The sequence below is a fragment of the Botryllus schlosseri genome, chromosome 13, assembly GCF_051294905.1.
Source record: "Botryllus schlosseri isolate E-star chromosome 13, Bs_hap1, whole genome shotgun sequence".
In the NCBI taxonomy this organism is placed as follows: domain Eukaryota; kingdom Metazoa; phylum Chordata; class Ascidiacea; order Stolidobranchia; family Styelidae; genus Botryllus; species Botryllus schlosseri.
Window position 1 is genome coordinate 2,632,110 of NC_137248.1, and position 24,144 is coordinate 2,656,253.

The 24,144-nt window shown below is 41.9% G+C and overlaps 2 protein-coding genes across 2 annotated transcripts in view; one reads left to right on the forward strand and one right to left on the reverse strand.

Moving 5' to 3' along the window:
• Positions 1 to 1,535, forward strand: part of LOC145454368 (A disintegrin and metalloproteinase with thrombospondin motifs 2-like) — a 31,364-nt gene extending 29,829 nt beyond the window's left edge. Inside the window, exon 22 of the mRNA XM_080332367.1 lies at positions 888 to 1,535. Coding sequence (XP_080188493.1) covers positions 888 to 1,024 — 137 coding nt within the window. The 3' untranslated portion in view covers positions 1,025 to 1,535. The remainder of the gene's footprint in view (positions 1 to 887) is intronic.
• An 8,629-nt stretch (positions 1,536 to 10,164) lies between these two features.
• Positions 10,165 to 22,316, reverse strand: LOC145453197 (UDP-N-acetylglucosamine--peptide N-acetylglucosaminyltransferase 110 kDa subunit-like). The gene is made up of 21 exons (XM_080331172.1): positions 22,119 to 22,316; positions 20,565 to 20,715; positions 19,980 to 20,099; positions 19,793 to 19,916; positions 19,661 to 19,729; positions 17,333 to 17,449; positions 17,196 to 17,275; positions 16,432 to 16,622; positions 16,220 to 16,365; positions 15,444 to 15,800; positions 14,494 to 14,673; positions 14,150 to 14,308; positions 13,452 to 13,559; positions 13,277 to 13,384; positions 12,592 to 12,762; positions 12,378 to 12,524; positions 12,050 to 12,178; positions 11,837 to 11,989; positions 11,494 to 11,704; positions 11,210 to 11,378; positions 10,165 to 10,524 (listed from the first exon to the last, which is right to left on the reverse strand). Exons 1-21 carry the CDS (start codon positions 22,186 to 22,188, stop codon positions 10,374 to 10,376), a joined length of 3,111 nt encoding a protein of 1,036 aa, XP_080187298.1. The 5' UTR covers positions 22,189 to 22,316; the 3' UTR covers positions 10,165 to 10,373.
• Between the last annotated feature and the right edge of the window lie 1,828 nt (positions 22,317 to 24,144).

Below are 24,144 nucleotides of genomic sequence, written 5' to 3' on the forward strand. Positions count from 1 at the left end.
ATAGGCCACGCCGTTAACAACCACAGTCCTAAAACTTTACGTCTGTACAACGCCGAGCTCTCTAATATGGGCGACGGGCTTGGTTAGCACGAACATATTTTACTAAAAAAATATCACGATCATCACTTTCATTCTAACATCCACGATGAGCTGCGCACGATACCTGACAATATGGTTTTCAGCGACCGAAAATTTGATATTGGGGTTACCTGGTCACGATATTTGCTGTAAAACTATCGCTCCTAGTAAAGTTCGATCTTGTGGGGAAACCTGAAGTCGTTTTCTAAGCATCTTGCTCTTGGCAGATTTTGAATGCCCATTCGTATCAGCAAATTCTTCCTCCATGGAATGCTACTACCATCGCTGAAACCTTATCAGCTTGTGAGGAATATAGTGACGTTGGGCACAGGAGAACAGCTTATTTTAAACAACAACAGCAATATTTTCAACTTAAATCAATTTCAGTATGTTAAAATGCTTTACCAAGCGTACTTCCGAAATCTGAAATCATGTCGCGGCCCGCAGAATATGACCTCATGGGCTGCGTGTTGGTGACCCCTGATCTAGACCAAAATGGAATCTAGATATCACCGACTTCGGCAACATATTCAGCCATCCACGCCCCTAATATTTTGCCTTGGTGAATTTTGCGCATGCAACTCAATCAATCACGCGACGCTTGTGAGAGAGATTGAAACGATTGTTGATATACAATGTTCTTTCCAATTCTCTACTAGTTGCTGATGATTACTTCTGACGAGTGTCATCCGGAAATATTCGGGTTTATTTCAATATGAATAATTCTGTCCGTCCAAGAAGCCTTTCGGAGAGATTTGGCCGCGAGATTCCAATACCTACATGTTGAGAGTGTGACATACTATTTGCAGAACCTCATTGCAGAACCTCGGAATCCCGGATGTGCCGGCTGTCAGTCATGAGGGAACACTGTTGGAAGCCGAGATATCGTAGGTTCTGCTGCCAAACCTGCCGGACGTACGTCGCAGGCCGTCAAAGCGAAGACTAGCTGGCAGACGCGGTCGCGCAGCAGTTGGACAACTATAAAATATTCGACTTTTCGAAACTGGATTAGAATTAGAATTATAGCTACGCGTTTTTTTTCTCAAATTAGATTTGAATTACTGGATTCGTAAAAACATATATTGAACTAAATTCAGGCCCACAAAGAAATATAGGCTACAACAAAAAGTTCAGTTCATGTCACTCACTAACCAGAGTTCATTCCCATAAGCACTACAATGTCAAATGTCTTTATACCAAGCTCGACTCGTTTCGGACTAGTCGGAATCGGACTAAACATTAGCAATCAGATTAGAATTAGATTACGGGCAATTCACTCTCATTTAACAACTGGAATTATTTAGTTCTCTCTATAATTATAGTTGTATGTCCAAATCTCCATGTGCAGGGTGCTACATCTTCCGTCTTTAGTTCACATTCCGCGCGCTTAAGTGTTATTTTACAATTATTTTTGTATTGCTCTGAATTATATCGCATTAAACATGCACCTTGTTTTACGTGGGGGTTGATTATATTATCATTGTGACGAAGTTGTTACATTTGACATGTATACGTGGATGAGTTAGCGAGCTCGATATATCCTCGGCAATAGCCGATAAAATACCGGGTGGAAGACGGATGTATAAGTAGCAAGGAAATGCGTCCAAACACAGCCAGTATAGTAGGGATGGTGTGAACCTCATGGCGTCACGTGACGTCATATTGCTAATTCCAAACCTACATCTAAGTGAAGTGATAGCCTATATTAATGTATAGTTGTACACGCAGGGCCGTAACAGCACTTCGTCAGCCCCCCCCCAAAACGTTGGCCTTGGGCCCCCCATGGGGTGATACCCCAGACCCCCCTTTGGCTATCCGCTTTTTTACGCTATTTGACATCTCCATTGGGTGTCCGTTGGGTGAGACAGCCTTTCCCGCCTAGACGCGCCAAGCGCGAAAAATTTCAATAATTCAAGAATGTAATCGGGCAATATGATTGGGAATTACATATATATTGCTATCAATTTTGATCCTCTCTCTGTTCACGTAATCAGATTTTCCGGTAGAGCTGAGAGAGGTCTGTTTTAAAATGTATGACCGCCCAATATTATTGATATATTATATTGATATATGATATGATATTATTGATTGGTGGATAATCCGCGATTTATCAACGAAAAACTCACATAACTCCGCTCCTACTGGTCGGAATTGACTCAAATTTGTTTTGCAACGTCTTTGAAGACAGCTCAAGAATTTCTTGGGGTTGGCAGGAAAATTATGTATTTTTTTTTTTAATTTTCCATAATAAATTAAAAATTTTAATTGGATCTGCGGAGTCCTATACTTGTTAGAATCGAACCAAATTTGGTGTGCAGCGTTTTTTAGGGTAACCTGACAATTTAATCAGTGAATGGCTGGAATCCGAAGAAAAAAGTTAATGTCCACATTCAAGTCGAAATACAAGCAATTACTACTAAATAAATACAGTCCATCCTCAAGATTACCGGACCACGACTGACCTATCGATCTCGCTTCCCATGACATGCCGCCCTATTTCTTATCGCTTCCTTTTTCTATACTATCTTCTTTACTTTCATTCAGTGTGCATGCCTCCTCTTTACATCGCCTAGGCCAAGGTGGGTGTCCGATTCCATAGACAACTCCTAGTCGCTTCGACATCTTCCTTTCTTTTCATTGTATCGCATTTTTTGTGGTGTATTGAACTGATAAAATTGCTAATAAACCAATGATGATGATGTCCATTTCTATAAATCTTGCGAGTTTTTTCTTGGGGGAAGAGTACCAAATAATCAAGATATTTGGCAACTTTAAATCGCGCCCAGCGCGAAAGATTTTGGAAAAAATTGCATAAATTTTCAAAAAATACTCTATAATTTATGCTAATTCACAAAATAATTCGGGGCCCCCCCAATTGGGGGGTTTGGGGTGCGGCAGTTACGGTGCTGTGTACACGATACCTAGCCACGACTCGAACCATATAATGCCACAATGCTGAAGAGCATATTGACGTTTTAAACGTCGCTAAATGTATCAACTGCGACAATCAAATGATATAATAATTCCATAAAATCAATATCGTCCGTCGCTTTGCCAACAATTTCGACGAGGACTTGCAAGGGAAGGCTTACGCCTTTACGGTCTATGTCAGACCGGACAATGTATTCGGCATCTGAGTATTGCTACGTTGATATTAAGCAGAGTATAAAACGGGTTTATGTACTTGCTACCGATATTATCCCTTTAACAAGTTATACAGCAGTAGCCAACACCCCAATCGCACGGATTTGGTTTTTATGATACAATAAACATATGAAATCAAGATTGACCCCGTACGCCTGCTAGAATTTTTACATCAGACAACGATATCAATTTCATTGGTTGGGTGAATAAACATCATTCGTTGACTACCTACACTACATGTAGGTTATTTCGCTCTCGATGTTGTATGATTGCGGGTCAAGCTCACAGCAGATAGTCGCTAAATATTCACAAACGGAAAGCTGCATATTTCGAGCACACTTTTGTAACAAAGCAAGTAACTTTTTTGAGATTGTCAACGTGCGTGCATGCTCGTTTTGTGTTGATTTTGTATGCTGACAGCGCCATGCATAGAGTGGCCCGCAGTTGAAATGCAATAAATTTGAACAAAAGATGTTATAATGAATTGCAATATATGAAAAAGGTTCAGTGCAGAACTTACCAAGGTTCGTTTGTGAACGTGAACCTATAAATTTCCGAGGTTCACACACAGAACGCTAACGTGAACCTCAACCTCACGTTCACACCATCCCTAGTCAGTAGATCACTATCAAACAGCAAAGTCATTAAACACGGTTACATCCTTGAATTGTGTGTCTAGAAAGAATAAAACCGCTTATTATTATGCGATTACGTGTTTTGAAATGACGAAAATATTAATAAAACTGACACCCTATATGGTACATACCCTTCGCGGAACCCTGAACTTTCGTTGAGTAACCAAAGCAAAACATTGCCACATTGCACATCTAATACATCAATGGAGTACTGGTGCAAACACGAACTGCGTCAAACAGCCGGGCGATAAAAGTACAAAACCATTATGATGAATACAGCTATTGCAAATCAGGTTTCGCTTTAGAAAGCGTCATCCCCTTGTTCGGTGACAATAAACAGCGTGGTACCAATAGCTTTATTCCAAATGAGATAATTTGAGAGAGTCGGCATTTCAGAAAGTTGGCGTTTAGATTCCGAACCCTAACTGGTCCTGCGTACGCCACTATACCTGTACGTACGTACACGATGCCGTAGGCTTACCACCGCATCGGCCACAGTTCGAATACTGATCGCGCCTAATTACTGCTGGTACGACCCTGCTTAAAAGAACACTTTCTACCTCCCTTAACTGATCAACATTTGGTTGAATGGCCCCGTCAATTCTTTTCCGGTGACGACCATGTTGCCGTCACGAGGCGGTCCTTGCCACCCCAGACCACAGTCCCTTGGTGAAGGCGAGAGCCTAGACCAGGGCTACTGAACTACTTTTTGCAAAGGCGATACAAGTTTAACATTTGCTGAGGTCCGTCGTAACTCTCATGAAATAATTTACAGGCACTTATATGTAATACGGTGTATACAAAATCTGGTAAAACGGTATTAGCAAAAGCGAAGTTTATTTATTGGCCTGCCACAGTATTTCTCAAAGTGGGCGCCATCTGGGACGTCTGCCTCCTCGAAGGCACCGCTAGCTACAGCGGCGTAGCAGCATGGGCTGCCGCCCATGGCTTTCGTTGAAAATGCCGCCGCCCCTTAGTAGACCGCAGCAAATTACGACATAGTTTCATGTTCGATCAATCTTTTCAATAAAAATAATTACAAATATTATGCCGCATCTCAGAAGTTCTATATTGCTTGAGAAATAAGCCGCACCGTCTCAGCGTTTATAAGGCCAAAATGATATAGACATGAAAACACGAACGAATGTGTTAGCGTCAGGCCAGGGGCGGCCAACCCGTCGACCGCGAGATTTTGAGTGACACGCGTGATATTTCCCGAAATTAGCTGTAGTATCAAATAATATATATTCCATGTAATTTATTACGTTTATATACATCCAGTGGTGGCCCTGGACGAGACTTCCGGGGAGGGGGGGGGGGTATAAGTATGTAATCGCAGCTTCTGGGGGCTCCGTCCCAGACCCCCCTTTCACATGTATTGTTACAATCTTGATATTAGTGCGCCATATGGGACGGGATTACGTGATGTGTATATGACACTATAACATGGCTTTCAAGCGGGCCGGAATGTGGAATTGCTCTAGCTCTTGAGCCTTCTTTTTTCATGCATTGTCAAATTATAAAAGAAGTGAACCAGTTATCTATAGCTCATACCTTCATGTTGAAGATGTATGCCATGTAGCGTGATACAATTGCTGCAGGCTAAATAGACCCACACTAATCTGGAAAGCTATCGGCTTACAGTAGTAATAAGCCAGCACACCTCGTCAAGTTTTGAGCCAGGCGCTGGATTAGGTCATAGGGCAATTCCCTGCACAGACAACCGATGTTCCCCCCACTACCTCTTCAAATCTCCTGAAATTTGGTACACGCAGAGATGAGCTAATTCCAAACGGGATGAACTTTATTTTATGAAAATTGAACTTTTGGGTCAAAAGTTACGTCACTTCGAAAATTGACAACTTTCTGCTCATTTCGGGTCTGCACTTTTAGGTTTTATCAATGCAATATTCAAGAAGGTGTAGCTAGATGTTAGACGACAGTTGAGATACGGCACTTGGATTTATCTGAAGCTTGTCTGATCGTCTATACTTCCAAGTGAAATTTAATACCCTGTAGGTTAGGGTCAAACGTTAAATTGAGGGGGAATTTGCTCAATGGTCTAAAATCAGTCAGGCGTTACGCGATTTAGACTGCGGATTGCTCAAAAACATATTAAAATATTTCGGAAAATTGGGTCTTAAATGAAAGTTTGCTTCAAGGGGACTTCGTTCATAGCTGTTTGATTTTGGTTTTTAAACTGTAAAGTGATGAAATTGCAGCTTCAAGAGCACACTTCATTTGCACATGGAAATAGGTACGTTTGACACATAGTACACAAGTGTGGCAACCCGGCGTTTCCAGAATGTTCTGTATTTGCCGTTTAGAAATTATATTGCGCATCATGTGACTAGAGACCACATGTTTAGTTGGGAGTTGGCTGAGAGCGTGGCTGAAAATGGATGTGAATGAGTATGTCTCTGTGTTTGGTAGCGGGAAGTATGAGTAGTTGGGAGCAGCATCATGAAGTAGTTGTGGTATTAGGCAACTGGGGCATGAAGTAGCAGGTAGTTGGTTTTGTATTTGTAGGATTGAGGTGGATGTATCCTGTCGGAATCTATGCGCGGGTAGATTGACTGGGGTACGGAAAGGTCACGGCTTTTTTAGGTGATGTTTGGCTCTTTTTCTCAAAAGATGTCTGGCAACCTTGCGGAGCAGGCGGTAATCGCAGATAGACGAGGTCCCGAGCCCAGGAACATAACCGCGTTCCCTGTTAGGTACATCGCGCCGCATCAGGGTCGCTACACAAGGAAAAGTGTTTACCAATGCCTATAATTATATTCATTGTTAACAGTATTTGTTCAACTTGAGATTCTGTCGGAATTTGTTAAAATGGATACTGAAGATCGGTCTTGTAACATTGGACAGCTCATAGGAGAGGAAGCAGATTGCCAAAAAGACCCATCGAAGCGTATGCAATTTGGTTCATTTGAAGAGGACGATAGAGAAAAAGTTCTACCCAGATCTAGACTACTTGAGCAAAACGAGAAAGTCAATAGCATCTGTGCACAACATAAAAGAGCTTTCCTTGATAGGCACGAATTTTATCAAGTGTCCTGTTGCGACCCCTTCACCAAGCACAAAAACTAGTGAAAAAATATCTTCGTGTCATCACATTAGAAACCGTGAAAAAGCTAGCGGGAAAAAACTTGAATATCATTCCAGGCAAAAAGCTTTGCGGAAACTGTAGTATAGAGATGGAAAAGCTTGCTATGGCAGAGGTTTCTTGTCCCAGTTATGTCCAATCCCAATCCGGGATAATCAGTAGTGGTACAGGTACTGACAGTGGGGAAAGTAATTGCTCGGATGAAATTGCCAGATATCAGGTAGACAAAACATTGACTGTTATAGGAGAGAGCCCTCTCAAGCTCCACGGTTTACATGACAACGAGAAACCTGAATACAAGAAACGAAAGCTTTCTTCAATTGGTGACCATTATGGCAAGATGATGACAGAAGCCTTTCGATCGCCGGAGCATGCTGTGGATCATGACGTTGATATGGAAATTGGAAAGAATGAGCAATGCCTTAAGGACTACAATATTTTATTTGGAAAAATTAGAGAAAAGATTAACGACAAGACTACCACATATTCCGAGAAAATTCAGTTACTAACATGCGCACCTGAATCCTGGTCCAAAACTACGGTTGCAAAATATTTTCATGTAACTCAGCACAGTGTCAAAAAGGCACGAGAAATTGATTAAACGTCAGGAATATTCAGTAAACCACCTGTGACCAAAAGGAAAGGTCTGAGTTTGGATATTAAACAGTTGGTCATTGATTTTTACTGCGATGACGAAAATATGCCAGGAGCTCGAGATAAGGTAAGCATCGCCAGGAATGTGTATGAGCAAAAGAGGCTTCTTTTGTGTACTATGAAGGAACTCTATCAATCATTCAAAGGCCAGTATCCATAGAGAAAAGTGGGATTTTCAACTTCTGCTAGCTTGAGGCCGAAATGGTGCGTGTTGGCGGGTTCTGCAGGCATACATTCTGTATGTGTTCGTACGATACATCAGAATGTAATACTAATGCTGAAGGCTTGTCATGCGAGAAAAACGTACAAAGACTTGATTGCTATGATGTCGTGTGACATAGAAAACTAAGACTGCATGCTACTAAGATGTCCTAATTGCCCAAATGAAGATGCTGTGAGGAAATACTTGCTTCGTCAATTTGGTGATACATACGACAACATCAGCTTCAATCAGTGGGTCACAACAGATAGAACTGATATGATTTCTCGATTACTTCCCATTGATGAATTCATCAATTTGCTTGTCCAGCAACTAATTAAACTCAAGCCACATTCATTCATAACGAGTCAACAATCAAGCTGCCTTAAACATCGAAAACAGTCATTAGAAGATGGCACAGTGGTATGTCTTACGGATTTTAGTGAAAACTATTCATTCCACGTACAGGATGAGGCACGGTACCCACAAAAATTGCACCGTTCACCCGGTTGTGTGCTATTATAAGGATGGCGACGCGCTAGCACATTCCAGCGTGTGTTTTCTCTCCAAAGATTTAACACACGATGTCGCGATGGTATATGGAATACAAAAAACACCGTTGACTTTCTCAAAAGAAAATCACCACAGCTGAGAAAAATCGAATATTATACCGATGGCTGCGCAGCACAATATAAAAATTGTAAAAACTTCTTGAATTTATGCAAACACGAAGAAGACTTCGGTGTCGCTGCTGATTGGTCGTTTTTTGCAACCAGTCATGGCAAATCGCCATGCGACGGCATTGGAGGCACACTAAAAAGGCTGACGACATTGGAAAGCCTCCGTCGACCCTATCAAAACCAAATATTGAATTTGACAGACATGATGGCACTCTGTGTAGATAATATTCCAGCCGTACACTTTATCGAAATAACTGAACAATGCATGGAAGCAACGAGAACAAATCTTGTGAAACGATTTCAGCGTGCAATGACCATCAAAGGAACAAGAAGTTTCCACTATTTTCAGCCAATTTCACAGACAAAAATTGGCGCTAAGAGAAAATAAGCTTTGAGGAAAAGTATGCTTGTGTATCTGGCATTTTACAACCCTAACGTCACAGTCAACCCTCTACTGAATAAATACCAAGCAGTCACGATTATCTTACCACAGTTGAAATAACCACAGTTGAAATATCAACATCACCTAACGAAACATGCCTCGTTGATATCCAACGATACTCCTTTATGTTTTCCTTTGATGTAACTTTGTGTTTCATTTCATGATTTTCGATCGTTTTGGTGAATAAAATAGCATTAGTTGTCCGTCATTCTGATTGAATTCTATTGAGATCACTCACAATCAGGTTAGTTTCTAGTCTCAAGAGTGACAGAAAGGCGTTATGGCAAGTGATATCTTCATTTTTCAACATGTGTCAAACTATTGCATTTCCATGTTCAAATGAAGTGTGCTCTTGAAACTGCAATTTCATCACTTTACAGTTTAAAAACCAAAATCAAACAGCTATGAACGAAGTCCCCTTGAAGCAAACCTTCATTTGAGACCCAATTTTACAAAATATTTTAATATGTTTTTGAGCAATCCGCAGTCTAAATCGCGTAACGCCTGACTGATTTTAGACCATTGACCAAATTCCCCCTAATTTAACCTTTGACCCTAGCCTACAGGGTATTAAATTTCACTTGGAAATATAGACGATCAGACAAGCTTCAGATAAATCCAAGTGCCGTATTTCAACTGTCGTCTAACATCTAGCTACACCATCTTGAATATTGCATTGATAAAATCTAAAAGTGCAGACCCGAAATGAGCAGAAAATTGTCAATTTTCGAAGTGACGTAACTTTTGACCCAAAAGTCCAATTTTCATAAAATAAAGTTCATCCTGTTTGGAATTAGCTCATCTCTGTGTGTACCAAATTTCAGGAGATTTGAAGGGGTAGTGGTGGGAACATCGGTTGTCTGTGCAGGGAATTGCCCCAATGGTTGCAAGGATAGACTACATCAAAACTAAGTACCTCTACCGTATGCAGAGACTTGATGGCGATCGGGATATGGGAGTTTAACAAATGCAGAGATTTGATAATTGACCAAAGAGGGGGCCCCCGGGCGACTGCCCACCTCAAAAGCCGCCACTGTATATATCGTCTGCTATCGGCGCAACATAGCATGTAATTTATTGTGAATTTGCAAGGCCAAACGAAAATTTGATTAGCTTGACCGCGAAATTTGGGTTGTTGATGACTTAAGCATCAGTTCCGACGCATCGGCGTAGCCAGGGGCCAGCCACATTTTTTGCAGAGCCTAGAGAACCAAACACCATCGACATTGTTGAGTATACCAAGCATTTTATTTCCAACGAAGACACCGCAAGCCATAATACACCACATAATTACATTAGTATCGTACATCACCGCAAGCGCATCGACAACTAGCGTATTCTCACAACTATGTACAGAGACTATGTACAAAAACGATAGTAAAAGAGCATAATAAAACTACAAAAAAGAGAGTCCTCTCGCTGCGACGACCCGGCTTCACTTCAAAATGTGGTCGACCGGTTCGCCGCGCGAAAACTTGGCCCACATCTTTTCGAATAAGACCTCCATGTTGGACGTGTACGTCTTGATGCTGAACAGAGGCGAGTTGGTCCGCTGCCTCCAGACTTTGGCGCGTACAGATTTCAAACTGGAACAGGAAAAAACGTAGCATCAAAAAATTTGTCAACTTGTTGATACAATGTATATAGTGAATGTATAGTGTAACATGATAAGAGCAAACTACTGGATTTTCAAAATATGCAACCACAACCACCCACTTTTCCAACCTCACAACTACAACTAGAATTTCTCATATTTTAATATTGAGAACTAGTACTCACCTACTCACTTTTCAAACTACAACAGGTGTATTATAAAAACTAAGGACTAGACCTGGAACTACTCACTTTTTTAAAATTCACTAGAACTAAAACTACCGACTTTTCAAACTAGAACGGCTGTGTTTTTGAAACCGAAGACTAAACCTAGAACTACTCCCTTAATGCGCAACCGGAAATAGAACTAGAACTACAACTTTTTCAAACTACTCAAAAAACCAGCAGTTGATTGACCGTCAACTAACTAGGTTTGTGGTTTGCACAAGTCCGCTGAGATAATTCAACAGTGAGTGATAATTACAGTTTTCGATAATATATTCCAATCGTGTCAGGCTGCAAGCCTCGATTGGTAGTATTGCAGCATACATAACAGGCCAAAGCCAACCGACCCACAACAACTAAGGCAATGAAATAATAGGCATACCCAAAATAATACTAAAGCATCTTTAACGTGATGCAAGGTAGAATACTAGAATCGTAGAATATATATCTTACTATTCTTGGTCGGTTCCGAGCCGTACTGCGATATCTTCGTAATGAGACCGCGACGACGCGATAAGCTCCGGCAATTCGAGACAGGACAGCTGAGACGAGGCCACGCGGCTAGCCAGGGTCTCGCACGGCAGGGTCACCATCGGGCAGCCGGCCCACAGTACGTCCATGCCTGTCGAGAGACGTACACCCCATTAAAAAGGGACGGTCGGTGACAAACACTCGTAGTCAGTAAAAGAGGCAAAAACAAGGGCACCTACACACTGGCATGGCCCCATTCCACTCACCGGTCGTGTGTCCATTGCAGAGCGGCGTGTCCAAGCACACATCGGCCAACTGTCCACGGCGGACATGTTCTTCTTTCGGCGCCACGGGAGAAAACACAATCCTGTTCGCGGCCAGCCCGCAAGTGTGCGTGGCAAAGCGCTTGACGTTCTCCTCACCCACTGCCGGAAATCGCAGCAGCCAGAGCACGCTGTGAGGCACTCGTTTCAAGATCTGGGGTAAAACATAACATGTTACGCGATGTGGCGCGCGGACAGTTTGTCGTCACAAGTCTGCCGGCCAGAAAAGGCCAAGTTCAACTATTTACCTTTCATGCTAGCACAAACCATAATAAGGACAACTCACATTGCACCACATCTGCAGTGTGGCGGGGTCGATCTTGTAAAGCTGGTTGAAGTTGCAGTACACGATCGCGTTGTCGGGTAGACCGTACTGAGACCGCGCTGACACCACGATGCCCCGAGTGGGTTTTTCACCTGTGGCAGTCTTCGCGTCCAACTAAAAAATAGGTTGCACTGAAGACGAACGGTTCATGTCAGATAGGTATAGGCGGCGTACCTGCGCAATAGCGAGACCGTTATGAACATCGATATCTTCGCCGATTTTCACAGACAGCTGCCCGGTCTTGATCATGTTTTCGATGGCCACGATCGTGTCGTGGTCGCGCGGCACGCAAGGTATGCTGATCTGTGCGCAGAGAGGGTCAAGCCGTCAGTGTCGCTACTCGGGTAGAAATAATGGTGTGAATTTCTACTTTATTAGAAATACAGGCAAAGATTCATGAGACGTGTCAAAACCACATCAAAGGGAAGCAGAAAATGAAAATTCTGAAAAGTAGCCGAGTAATTCTAAAAAGTAGATAACGTTTACGAAAATCTTCACTCACCTTGTCGTTGGGCGTATCTTTAACGGCAGCTTCAATATACTCCACCCCTCCGAGCGACGTCAAGAACTCATCCAGCCGATCGGAATTGATCACAAACTTGTTATCGCCAAACAGCATACCGCCTGTCGTGTTAATCACGGCTTTTTGCTGCAAAAAATCGTATCAAAACTGTAACTAAATCACAAACGCGTAACGCAAAGCTTTTCTCTCTCACCTTCATGGAGGGGAACATGTTGGCGTGGTCTCCGACGAAGAAAGTGTCGGGCATGTAGGCGAGTTTCTCGCTGTACTGCATTTTCAGAGGTTCGGGCGAGGTCACCTCGTCAGTGATGATATAGTCCATAAATGGAGCCCCGCTGGTGCCCGGGTATCCAAGCCACATGACCTGAACAAGACAAGTGTTTAGGGGCTGGACACAATGTTGTAATATATTATCATTTTCCCCGGCCCTTGAATGTTACAGCTGACTAGGTCACTAACGAAACACTTCCAAAGCACTCGAATAGGCCGTTTTTAGATTAACCGCACTTCTTTCAACTGGAACTATCTTGATGATTTGGATTCGGAAAGTGATTTTGCACAACTATCAAGCCATAAGAACTGCACGAGATAGCTTTAGTATCACTGAATATATTCTCGAAAATTACACGGAGCTTCCAATGCAGTTTTATTTGCCATCAGTCACAAAGATACAACTTGCGATTTCAAATAGGCTCAACCAAATCCAATTTTTCAAAGCTAGTTACTTGGGTACTTTTCAAAACTTTTGTTTTCTACTTCCACTTGAAAGTAGTTTTGCAGAGTCTCATAAATTTCTACTCCTACTTGTAATGGAGTAGAAAGTTACTGTATAACAATAGGCCTTTGCTGCAACCCGGTTTTTTAGAATTGGCGCTCACCTGAATTGGGGCTGGCTTCAGAGCAAATATTTCATTCCTAGCGCCTTTCGTATACCCGTTCATGTTGAGCAAGATGTGAATGCCGTCCTGGTGAATGCGATCAGCAGCCTGCACACAATTGGGGCACAAATTATAAAAGGCCACACAACACGAGCTTGAAATGACAAATCGATACCTTCCCGTTGCAAGGAATGTGCGATAGATCGATGAAATGTTCAACGCTACCGGAGACGTGCTTGCGGAACTCAGTGCCGTCGTCTGGACTCAACGCGTAGCAAAACACCTGAAAAAGAGGGAGCTTGATAAACTAGCTGACACACTACATAAAGTATAAAATTTAATTTCTCAAATTTGTCCTTGTGAAGGCAATGTCTGATAAAACTACCCTGTCCCGTGTCCATATTTTATAGATTCGACCTAATTTCGGCAACGTGGCCGTGAATTGGCCTGGGTACTCGAGGCCAAAACTTTGTCAAAAGTAGGTTTTTCACGTGAAAAAATATCGGAATTTTTATTTTCAATTGATTAAAAAATAATCGCCCTAGTCATTACTTTGTCTTCCGCGTCGATCACAATCCCGTTCATGAGCCGGGTCAAAATTGCTTCAAATAGAACAGAAAATCCGTACATCAAGTACAAAAGTAGAAAAATAGTTTGGGACGTTCAAAAAACTTCAAATTCTATGTATCGTCGCGGATGCATCATAGTAGCTTATACCCATTTCTCAAATTTTTAGAAAAGCAAGTTTTTTGTAAAAATTTCATTTCTACGGGCCATATTTCGGTCGTGCTTTATGTTTGTCGCTGAGTTTAAAGTCGATTTTCTCGAAACGCGACAATGTCGACTTCGAGGCAGACGGACGTCGACACCCACCTCGACTTTGCTCCTGTCGTGAGACCCGGGCACGTTCTGCATCAGGTGCGAGGTCGGGTGGTTTCCGAAATCCGAGCTGACGTATCCGACACGCAGCCTGCCGTTGCTGGCCTCCAAGCCTCTCGGGTGCTCAAACGGCTGCTTGTGCAGTATGCTGATCTGAAAGTCGACGATAGATCGAGTTGAAACAACGCTAGTAGGCAAAGCCTACTCAAGTACACCGAATGAGTACAACTACTTTGCTACAATTGTTAAAAACTTTGTGAAAATCACAAGAACATCATTACCGACCACCTCTGTCACTTTATGAGCTCTACTACCCGATACTAGGAATCTTGCAGTACCTTGTCAACACAGAATCCTCCGTGGCGCGCCGCGATGGCCTTCCTGTTGTCGTGATTTAGTGGGTAGAGCATCGAATGATGAGGGTGCACAGAAGGCAACCGGTTCTTGTCCAATTGATCGGCGACGATCGTCAGCAATTTTCTCATCCTGTCATCGTAATCGCTCCAGTCGCAGATGATCTGCATAGGGACACGTCTCGTTAAACCACAAATGCGCGTCATGTATTCAGTACTTGGCCACCCCTAACCCTAACATTGATAAATACATACATACAGTATATTATAATTCACTCTTATATCAGCGAAACATCCGTTTTCCAATTTACCATCACAATATTGACATGTCGCTTTCACAGTAATAATAGCTATTACCAAGGCAACTAATTTTAGATTTGTCAAAAAAAGGCGAAAAAACTTGTCAAATTTATACCTCTGCTATGTCCACTTTTTATGTGCGACCATTTCTGTAGGTCACTTCGTTTTGCAACTGTTTATTCAGAAACTTTATTCGAGAATATCTCGTATTATACCCTACTAAAGATAACATCTTTTTACGATACATAATTCAAAAACTTGAGTTTTTCATATGTGAAAATTTTCAATTTTAGGGTAAAAAATTAATCGCCGTGTAGCTATTACATATTCAGTTATAATGCCAAATTAACAAAGTAAAACATCGCATATCACAATTAACGGTCATAATACTGTTGCAACAAACAATTTATTCCACTCAAAGATTTTCGACCGACTCTCATCAGGAGTAAACGTCAGGAATTGAGATAAACCAAATTCAAGTCGAATAAATTTGACAAAATGAAAATCTTGTTTTTTTGCGATATTTGAAGTTCTGTACTTCTAAACGCCCATATAAGAATAATAGTTATTACATTGCTGCCGACAACAGCACGCTTGAATTCACCAATAACCGCGCCAAGGCAGAGATGAAGTACCTGTAGGCAGTGAGCCAGATTACAGTAGGCATCTGGAAAATCCGGCTTCAACTTCAACGCCGTCCTGTACGACTGTATCGCCTCCGGAATATTCCCGCTGTCCTTATGGACGGACGCCAGGTTGCTGTGCGCGTCCGCGAAGGCCGGGTTGATCTGTATGGCGCGCGTGTAACACTGTATCGCGCCCTGCACGTCCTGCATCTCCTTCAGAGTGTTGCCCATGTTGGAGTACGCGTCCGCGAACGTGGGGCTGATGCGGATCGCGTCCTTGTAGTGCATCAGGGCCTCTTGCAGTTTGCCTTGCTGTTGCAGGACGCTGGCGAGGTTGGAGTGGGCGGCCGCGAACTCGGGGAAGACCTTACAAGGTAAGATAATACTCTAGTTTAGGGGGGGGGGCAAGTTGACTCGTCTTGCGGGGTCAGTGAAAGAGCACATTAGATTGTCCGTTGGCAATGTGGACACGAACGTGGGACTTCGAAAGTGACCATCGTTTAGCCATAGTTAGCTTTTCCCAGGCATAAAATAGCTTAAAATAGAGATTGGGCTAAAGTGATGTCTTTCTCGGCACATAAAACTTGCGCTAATTGGCGAGAAATGGAACACTTTTGAAATCGCAAAACGTATTTTCACGACTAGCGCAAAAGTGATGCTCAAATAGTCGCAATCTTCGAAATCGTATCCAGCAATTGCCGTGACAGCTACGTCACGCGGTTTCAACTCATCACGAAGCTACTTTCTACTTTTCAAAACCCAAAAGTAGTTTCGCCTCTACGTACCTCAAGCGCTTTGCAGTACAAAGCGATTGCCTCTTCGACCAATCCCTGTTCTCGTTTGATGTTAGCCAGATTATTTAGAGAATCGGCATGGGTAGGACAAAGCCGTAGAGCTTTGTTATAACTTTCTTCTGCATCCGCCACTTTGCCTGCGTAGAATCATTGCGAAGATGTAAGAATAAAATTGTGACTTATAAAATTCTGACAGCACCAACCTTTTTCCTTCAAAGCGTTAGCCAGATTGCAGTAAGCATCGGGAAAGTGAGGTTGAAGCTCGATAGCCCTGCCGTAGGTCTCGATGGCCAGGTCGATCAGACCTTGTTCGTAGTAGACGCACGCTAGGTTACCGTGCACGACCGCGTGGTTCGGAGATAAATTGAGCGCACGGAGATAGGCAGCCACGGCTCTGTAGATGAAGACTCGTTTCATGTCCGGAATCAATAACAAAACCATGCAACATCTCATAAGACAGGCCACAGCCATACCGTTGCGGCGGAATGTCCATTGATCATATTTTGAGATTTATTTTTCAAATTGATGGAAAATCAAGCTTTTGTAACGTATGTCACATTGTTTCGAAATTAATCAAGGTCAAGATACGGAAAATGGACATAAGCTACTTTGATTTCACAGCAACTATACATAAACTTTCGATTTGAAGACATGGTTTTGTGGGTAATTCTATGAACAGTAAAGAATTTCTTACTGTAAATCGTTTTTTTTAGTCAAATCAACAATTTCACAGGGTATCCACTATCTAGTAACAGAAATTTTATACATAGTAAATAATCGCTCCTACAGGTTGGAATCGAGCTGAATTTGATGGGCAGCGACTTTTTAGCTCCAATATTTCTAGGTGACACCAGTCAGTAATTAGTAGAATACCGGTGTTTAAAAGAACATTGTCTATAAACAGTCAGACCACCGATTATTACATCACAAGCATGGAATTTTGAACAACTCAATAATCGTTACTGACCTGTCAAAGATTCTAGCCTCCTTTAAAACATTCCCCAGATTGATGTAGGCGTCCAGAAAATTCGGATCCAGCGTCACAGCCTAAAACAAGCCCACACCTCAACCACTGACCACAACTCAAACCACAACATCAAATACCTTCTCAAAATGATGTATAGCCAACCATATTTCGCCTTGGCTATTGAAAACGCACCCGAGATTACTCCAGGCCACAGCGAAGTTAGGCTGTGTCTCGATGGCTTTCAGGTAGCAAGCCTAATGCAGATACAATGTTTGAATTAGAGTACAGCCGAGAACAAAGAGCTTGGATCAAGCCGAAATGATCCATACGCAGGAAGCTTGCGAGTAGATACTGCCCAGCTGTACATTCTAATTTCAATTTAGGAATACCGATGCTTCAATTCAATTGATTTCAATTTAGGAGTTCCGCAATGGCACTAAAAGCCTGGCTGTATCTACTCTGTATCATATCGCTGAGTTCTCTCAAAAGCCGTAGATGGCCAGACACTTTGTTAGCTGCTGTCAAATTGCGATACCGCGGCATTTTAGGACAAAGGGAGAGAACCTGGCAACGATATGCAAAGATTTAGCTCGCTTGGAGGTGCCAACGCAGGGGCGCATGCTCTTGAAACAAACATAGTTTTACCCATCTCGTATACAATACCATGGCTTTTGTGCTTAAGGAGCTTACGGAATATTTAGCTGAAAGACAAATAATTCATCTGTCGTGCGACGATGTGTGTGTCTTCTCTCCTTGGCAATGCTCGTTGGAATGGCCATCTGGACAAGCGGTCTTAACGTGACTTCACAATGAGACAAGAATAAAATAGAGTGGTTAGATGTTTGCATATTGAAAACAACAATGCTGATCGGGGGGGGGGGGGGGTTCACACTGACAGCGTACCGAGAAAGCACGTCGATTACCCTCAAAAGTCCGCTTTACAAATCAAACAAATGCAAAAATACTGTTTACAATCAATTAATGGTAAAATGTTACAAGGCCGAATAAAATCATCTGAGGGATTCGATCCTGACTTGTGTATTCCAGTAACGTTTATTATGCCATCACAACAGCATGAAGCATGAGGAAAAGTTCAAATATATAATTTTTATGCTACCACAAGGAATATACCGCCAGCTCTACATCATATCAAAGATAATTTGGTATTTTTCAAACGTGCCAGTTTCATTGCACCACGTGACTATGTTGCGAGTCCATTAGGACTTCACAGATATGTTATTTGCACCAACGTGCGTGCTGCGATAACACCAATCGAGATTTTAGGGCTTTCACATTGGAAAATTCAACCGAAACCATAATTTTCGTTGAACAATTCACTCTTAAAGAGCTTCTTGGAGGTACAGAACTTCAATATACAGTTGAATAATACATTCATAGCGAAACAAACCCAAATATTTTCGGCTGACACTCATCAGGGGTAATCGACAGCAACTAGTAGAGAATTAGAGAACATTGTATTTTGTGATACGATTGGTGATGTGCAATGTTATTTCTCTCGAATTAGAACATTATAATCAACGGCAATTTTCGCTAATCTGTCAGTGTAAATTGTTTCACAAGACAAATCATCAGAGTGGCATTTGGGCTATTTTAAAGCGTCTTAACGACTTGCTAATGGATATCTAACTTGCCAACTCTGTGAAGGGCCATTCAACTTGATACAAATACATTGCTTATGGGAGGATGCATACTAAACCGCTATGGAGGTCTTGCCGAGGACAGCAACATCTACAAAAAAAACTGGCAGCATTATCATGATTAAACATGATACACTGATCGCAATTTAGCGTTCATGGGTAGAGCCAAATGCTAAGATCGATGTCCGAATATTGAAATATCGAAGCCAACACGCCGTGTGTTTGGAAATAGCGCACAAGACACAGCATCAAGCTTCAACGCCAAATACATCGATTCATAGCACGCACCCATGTTTTCACGTCCGAAACCGCCATAAGCAAGCGTGGGACCCCATCTAGACCGGAAAACCAATTCGTAACACACTATTCTACACAGATACTGCAATCGGAAAAATATTTCCTCTCTATACCAATATAGGGGAAGCTCCCACCCAAAGACATGTCCATTTTAAAATCTAGATGAAGTCCCAGAGTTATTAAGATGATGTGTTCAGGGGTGAATCAGTAACGCATGCAGGAAGCAAATAACGAGAACTCATTTCAGAATTTGAGAAATGTCAAATTGGCCACATTTGAGAAGGAAATACTTGTGACATGGTTTCAAACTCGCACCAGTATCACAAGAATTCAGTTGGCAAAGATTCACCCCAGTGACAATGCTGCCAGTCAACAGCCACATAGGCTACTACTGTCCCCAAACCAGACGCTCCATCGCCCTAATGACCGTCGAATGCACAAGTAGTTAACGTATAGTGACTTAGGGACTCGGTACGGCGTGGCTTGCATGCGATGCCACACTCAATTCACCTTGGCCTCCTCAAGTCGCCCTAACGCCTTCAATAAATTGCCAAGATCACTGCGAACACAATACAGGTCCTGTAAAATAAAGAATTTTGCATAGTTACAAGGAAAAGTATAGCAGCAACACAAAATACATACAGGGTTAATATGTAAAGCTGAAAAATATGCTTGAACTGCGCCTTCAAGATCACCCGCCGTCACAAGGGCGGCTGCTAAATTGATATACCCATCAATGAAATCCGGCTTCAAGCGTACAGCATGCCTGTAGTAACGAATGGTTGAATTACTGGGAACTTGTTAGGTTTCGGCCAGCTACAATCCTTACCGATAGTGGTCTAGCGCTTCCTGCAACTGAGCTCGTTCTTTGTAGACATTGCCCAGGTTTGAGTAAGCTTCCGCTAACGTTGGGTTGGTTTTAATCGCATACTTTGAAAAATAAGCAGATCTGTCAAACAAAAATAAATTGATAACAACTGTTGAACAACAGGACACCGCACTGTAATAACAGACCACAGATCATTTTTAAAATTGATACAAATCAAAGTTTAATGGACACAAGCCACTTTGATTTCACATTGACGAATTAGGCTCTTAGAAGGTTCAACTTCAACTTCACTAAAAGAACAAATAATATATTCATAATAACTCTAATTCTGTCAACTGCAATTACTGACTGTCGCTCGTGATGAGAGTCAGTCACGAATAAAACTTCAAGCGAAATAAATTTGACAATGATATGATTGTTTGCTACAGTATATCAATAAATAGAAGTGCTTTTCAGAATAGGTTAAAATTAGGTTACACACACAAGATCCAACACTTCTCAGATGCAATTTAAAAAACACACACTACCAAGTAGAATAGTTGCCGTAAAATTTCAACACGATATCATCAACAATATATCACTCACTTGTCTAAGCGGCGGCATTGAAAATGAATGGAACTTAAAAGAAGCAAAACACCGGTGTTTTCAGTGTCCTGTTGCCACAAATGCATGCAGTGTCTTTCGGCATTTTCGTAATCGCCAGCTTGATATTCACGGTGAGCAAGCTCAGCCAGGCCTATTACATATATCAGATATTAATTACATACATTCGACTAAAATTGACAGTATTTTCATAATGTACATTGGGGGTGTTCAAAAATAACTATTTTTACCTAATTCAACTGGTTAATTGATAGCATTGTTAGGTTACGTAGAAAGGCTGCACTACAAATTTGGTTCTCTTTCAGTGTGTAGGAGGCAAAGCTAGGACTAAAAATTTGGATGTTTTCTGAAAAATACAAACTTTTTGTTCATTTTTTCAAATGTTATTGGCAATCCCATGAAATTGTGACGTCGAACTGTCTACAACAACGATGGATAACAAATATGTCTCAATTCCAACCATTGCAGTGAAGTTATTGGATTAAAATTTTTTTGTAATTGAGTCAAATTTGTTATTCATTGATTTTTTTAGACAACGAAACAATTTCATGGGGTAGGCAGTGAACTTAGGACAACTTAACAATTCAGTACATTTTGAAAAAAGTTATTTTGAAAAACCCTGATGTAGCCTATGATATTAGATAGCAAATATGTCTCCACCTTCAAGTTATAAGTCACATCGAGTCACTGAATTTATTTCAACCCGAGTCTAGTCATGATTGAAGTTATCGACCGAGTCGCTATTGATTTTGTATTGAGAAACAAATATAAAGTTGATTATGTATGTAAAAGGGCATTGCATCATTTACATATAGACCTACATTAAAACTGCTGAACTACGCAGATAACTGCAGCCTACAGGACCCTGCAGTCTGAAATTATCAGCTCAAATAGAAGATGATTGAACTTTGGACATATATGAAACCTCAGAAAGTTGAAACAGATTTATATGATATAGGCTATACACATCCACGAGGTAAAGTTTAAGCCTCCATCAATTTCTGTCAAGTAATAGAAACTTATATAGTGATTTTTTTGACGTCAATCACCAAATAGAAGTGAGATTGACTCAAAAAATTAGACTTTGAGTAACGAGCCTCATGTTACGTGTTACATACACTTATATACGACACGAGTCTTGACTGTCGAGTCATCACATAAAGTACGGTAGTTTTTTATCCGAGACATAGCGGAATATCATGGACGAATGATCACAGCGGGAAAGCTGCAATACCAACACTGCTCGTCTGCTACACCATATAATACAATGTGACACAGCTGATTCGAAAAATATAAATAATATCAATCCAGCATCATTTTATTAATTATTTCATAATTTTAATACACCACAAGACTGCGACACAATGGAAAGATACGGTAGGAAGGTGTTGGAAAGGCACCAGAACCCCCCAAATTGCAAATTTTTAAGGAGGTAAGACACTGTACGATACGCGAAAATTGAACATCGATTCAAGTGCACATAATAAGTTACATATGCAGAAAATATCGGTCCAATATATGTTAGTTTACACTGACCTGTGGCATCCAAAACTGCCGCCTGCTGGTTACCGTTGATCATGACTTTCTTGATGTCGTCTTTCGTCATCAGTGCGTTGCAGTTGACGTACGGGTCCTGCGCGTCCACACAATTCTAATTCTACAGGGAGACTTAACAGGTCTATATAAGATATACAATATGATAGCAATCAACCGCAATAACAACGAAAATCGCAATGCCTCAACAGAGGCTTTGTCCGATTCCTCGCATTAAATGTCACGTCTCGCGCAGTAGGCAAGGCACACTCACTACATTTTAGCATGAAAAGTAAATAGTCCGCAAGGTCTAGGAAAAATTAGGTGAATATGTTATTGATCATTCCCTATCGATTGCAATACTTCGTAGCAACTATTCTCATATGATAAGACCATATTTATAGTCAAACAACTTCAATACTTTATCCAGTAACGATCGGGATTGTGTGAGCCAAGCGACGCCAGTTTACGGTATCCGTTGCGTCACAGATATGTATTCTTCCGCTGTCCGGGATGGCGTGATTGCCTTCTTTCTAGAAATACGTCACGCGCGACTTTGACGGGCAGTCGCGAGGCACGCCTCGAGTTAAATCCGATCCAGCCGATCTCAGCACCACGAACTGGTTGCGACCTAACTACAGGGTATTGCTACGACCAGCTGTAATAAACATTCACGCCAGCTCTAATGATAATCTACATCAGGGCCAATGAAATCACGCACCGTAGTGGTGACGATAAGCGCCCGCGGTTCCATTCCCGTCGGAGGCGTTTCTGGGCTTCTCTTCCCGCGCGACAACAAAAAAGCCAAGAAAAAGACCCGACGAAAGAAAGCACTCACAAGGAATGGAAAGAACTAGAAAGAGCCGTAGCTTCAAAAAGATCAACATCGAAAAGAACCGTGACGGCGGGCACTCTAGGCCGAGGTGGAGGTCAGTCTAAAGATCGCAACTGCGCGTCGTTCGGCATCCTATTTGTTCGTTACATCACATTGTACATTGCATGCAGAGGTGGTCGAAGTAGTCAAGAAAGCAACTCAAGAAGAGGTAGCGACGAAAAAATCTACTCAAGTACGAGTAGAAGTACTTCTTTAATAAGCAACCTAAAACTACTTCAAGTAAAAGTAGAATTGACTGACTTTAAATCTATTGAAGTAAGAAAGTAGTTGTGAAAACGATTGTAAATATTTCGCATGCACGACAATGTAATCTGTAAGCTCCGATCACTGCGTTCGCGGTCAATATTGTGATATAACTATATGGAAGCTCCAGTGAAACGCACAATCATTGAGTGATTGGTTGCTCTCAGAGTGTAACCAGCGTATCGTTAACAATCCGAACTTTTACAAGATACAGCGATTTAGTCGACATCGATTACTTGATATTGACTCGTCAATTTTGCTTCGAGTCAATCCGCATTTCTGAAACGCCAAGTCACTTTTTGCAAAGTGACTCAAGTAAAGTCATACGAAAAAGGTAATCCCAACACTGGACGCTGGGAGCCAAGCCCCCTATACGTTTGGTTTATCACCCAATGGGGGCCCAAGACCAACGTTTGGGGGCGGCTGACGAAGTGCCGTTTCGGCCCTGACTGTCTAAAGCTTATTGGTATTTTTCTACCATAACCCTTTCGTTGCACTTTGTTACAATGCTGTGGGCTGATCACGCGTTCAGATATATTTCTTTTCCGCTAACGTAGGCTATGCGTAGCTCTGTAGTCATACTACATGTTTCGTAAGGTTTGATACGACCAATCGATGTTTACAGCGTTCCACAGTGGAACATGTACTTGGACCGGTCCTCTTAACCTTATATGTCAACGACATCTTTGAAACCTCCTCATTGAACACCACACTGTTCGGTGACGATACTCACCTCCTCTCTTCGGCATCATCGACGGCAGAGGTGGATACTCAAAGTGCATGAGTGGACGGCCCAAAATAACCTTTGCATAAATGCCGAGAAATCCCAATGCTCATAGTTAATTCAAAAAATAACCTAACCGTTAACATCGTTGGTCAGCCCGTTTCCAA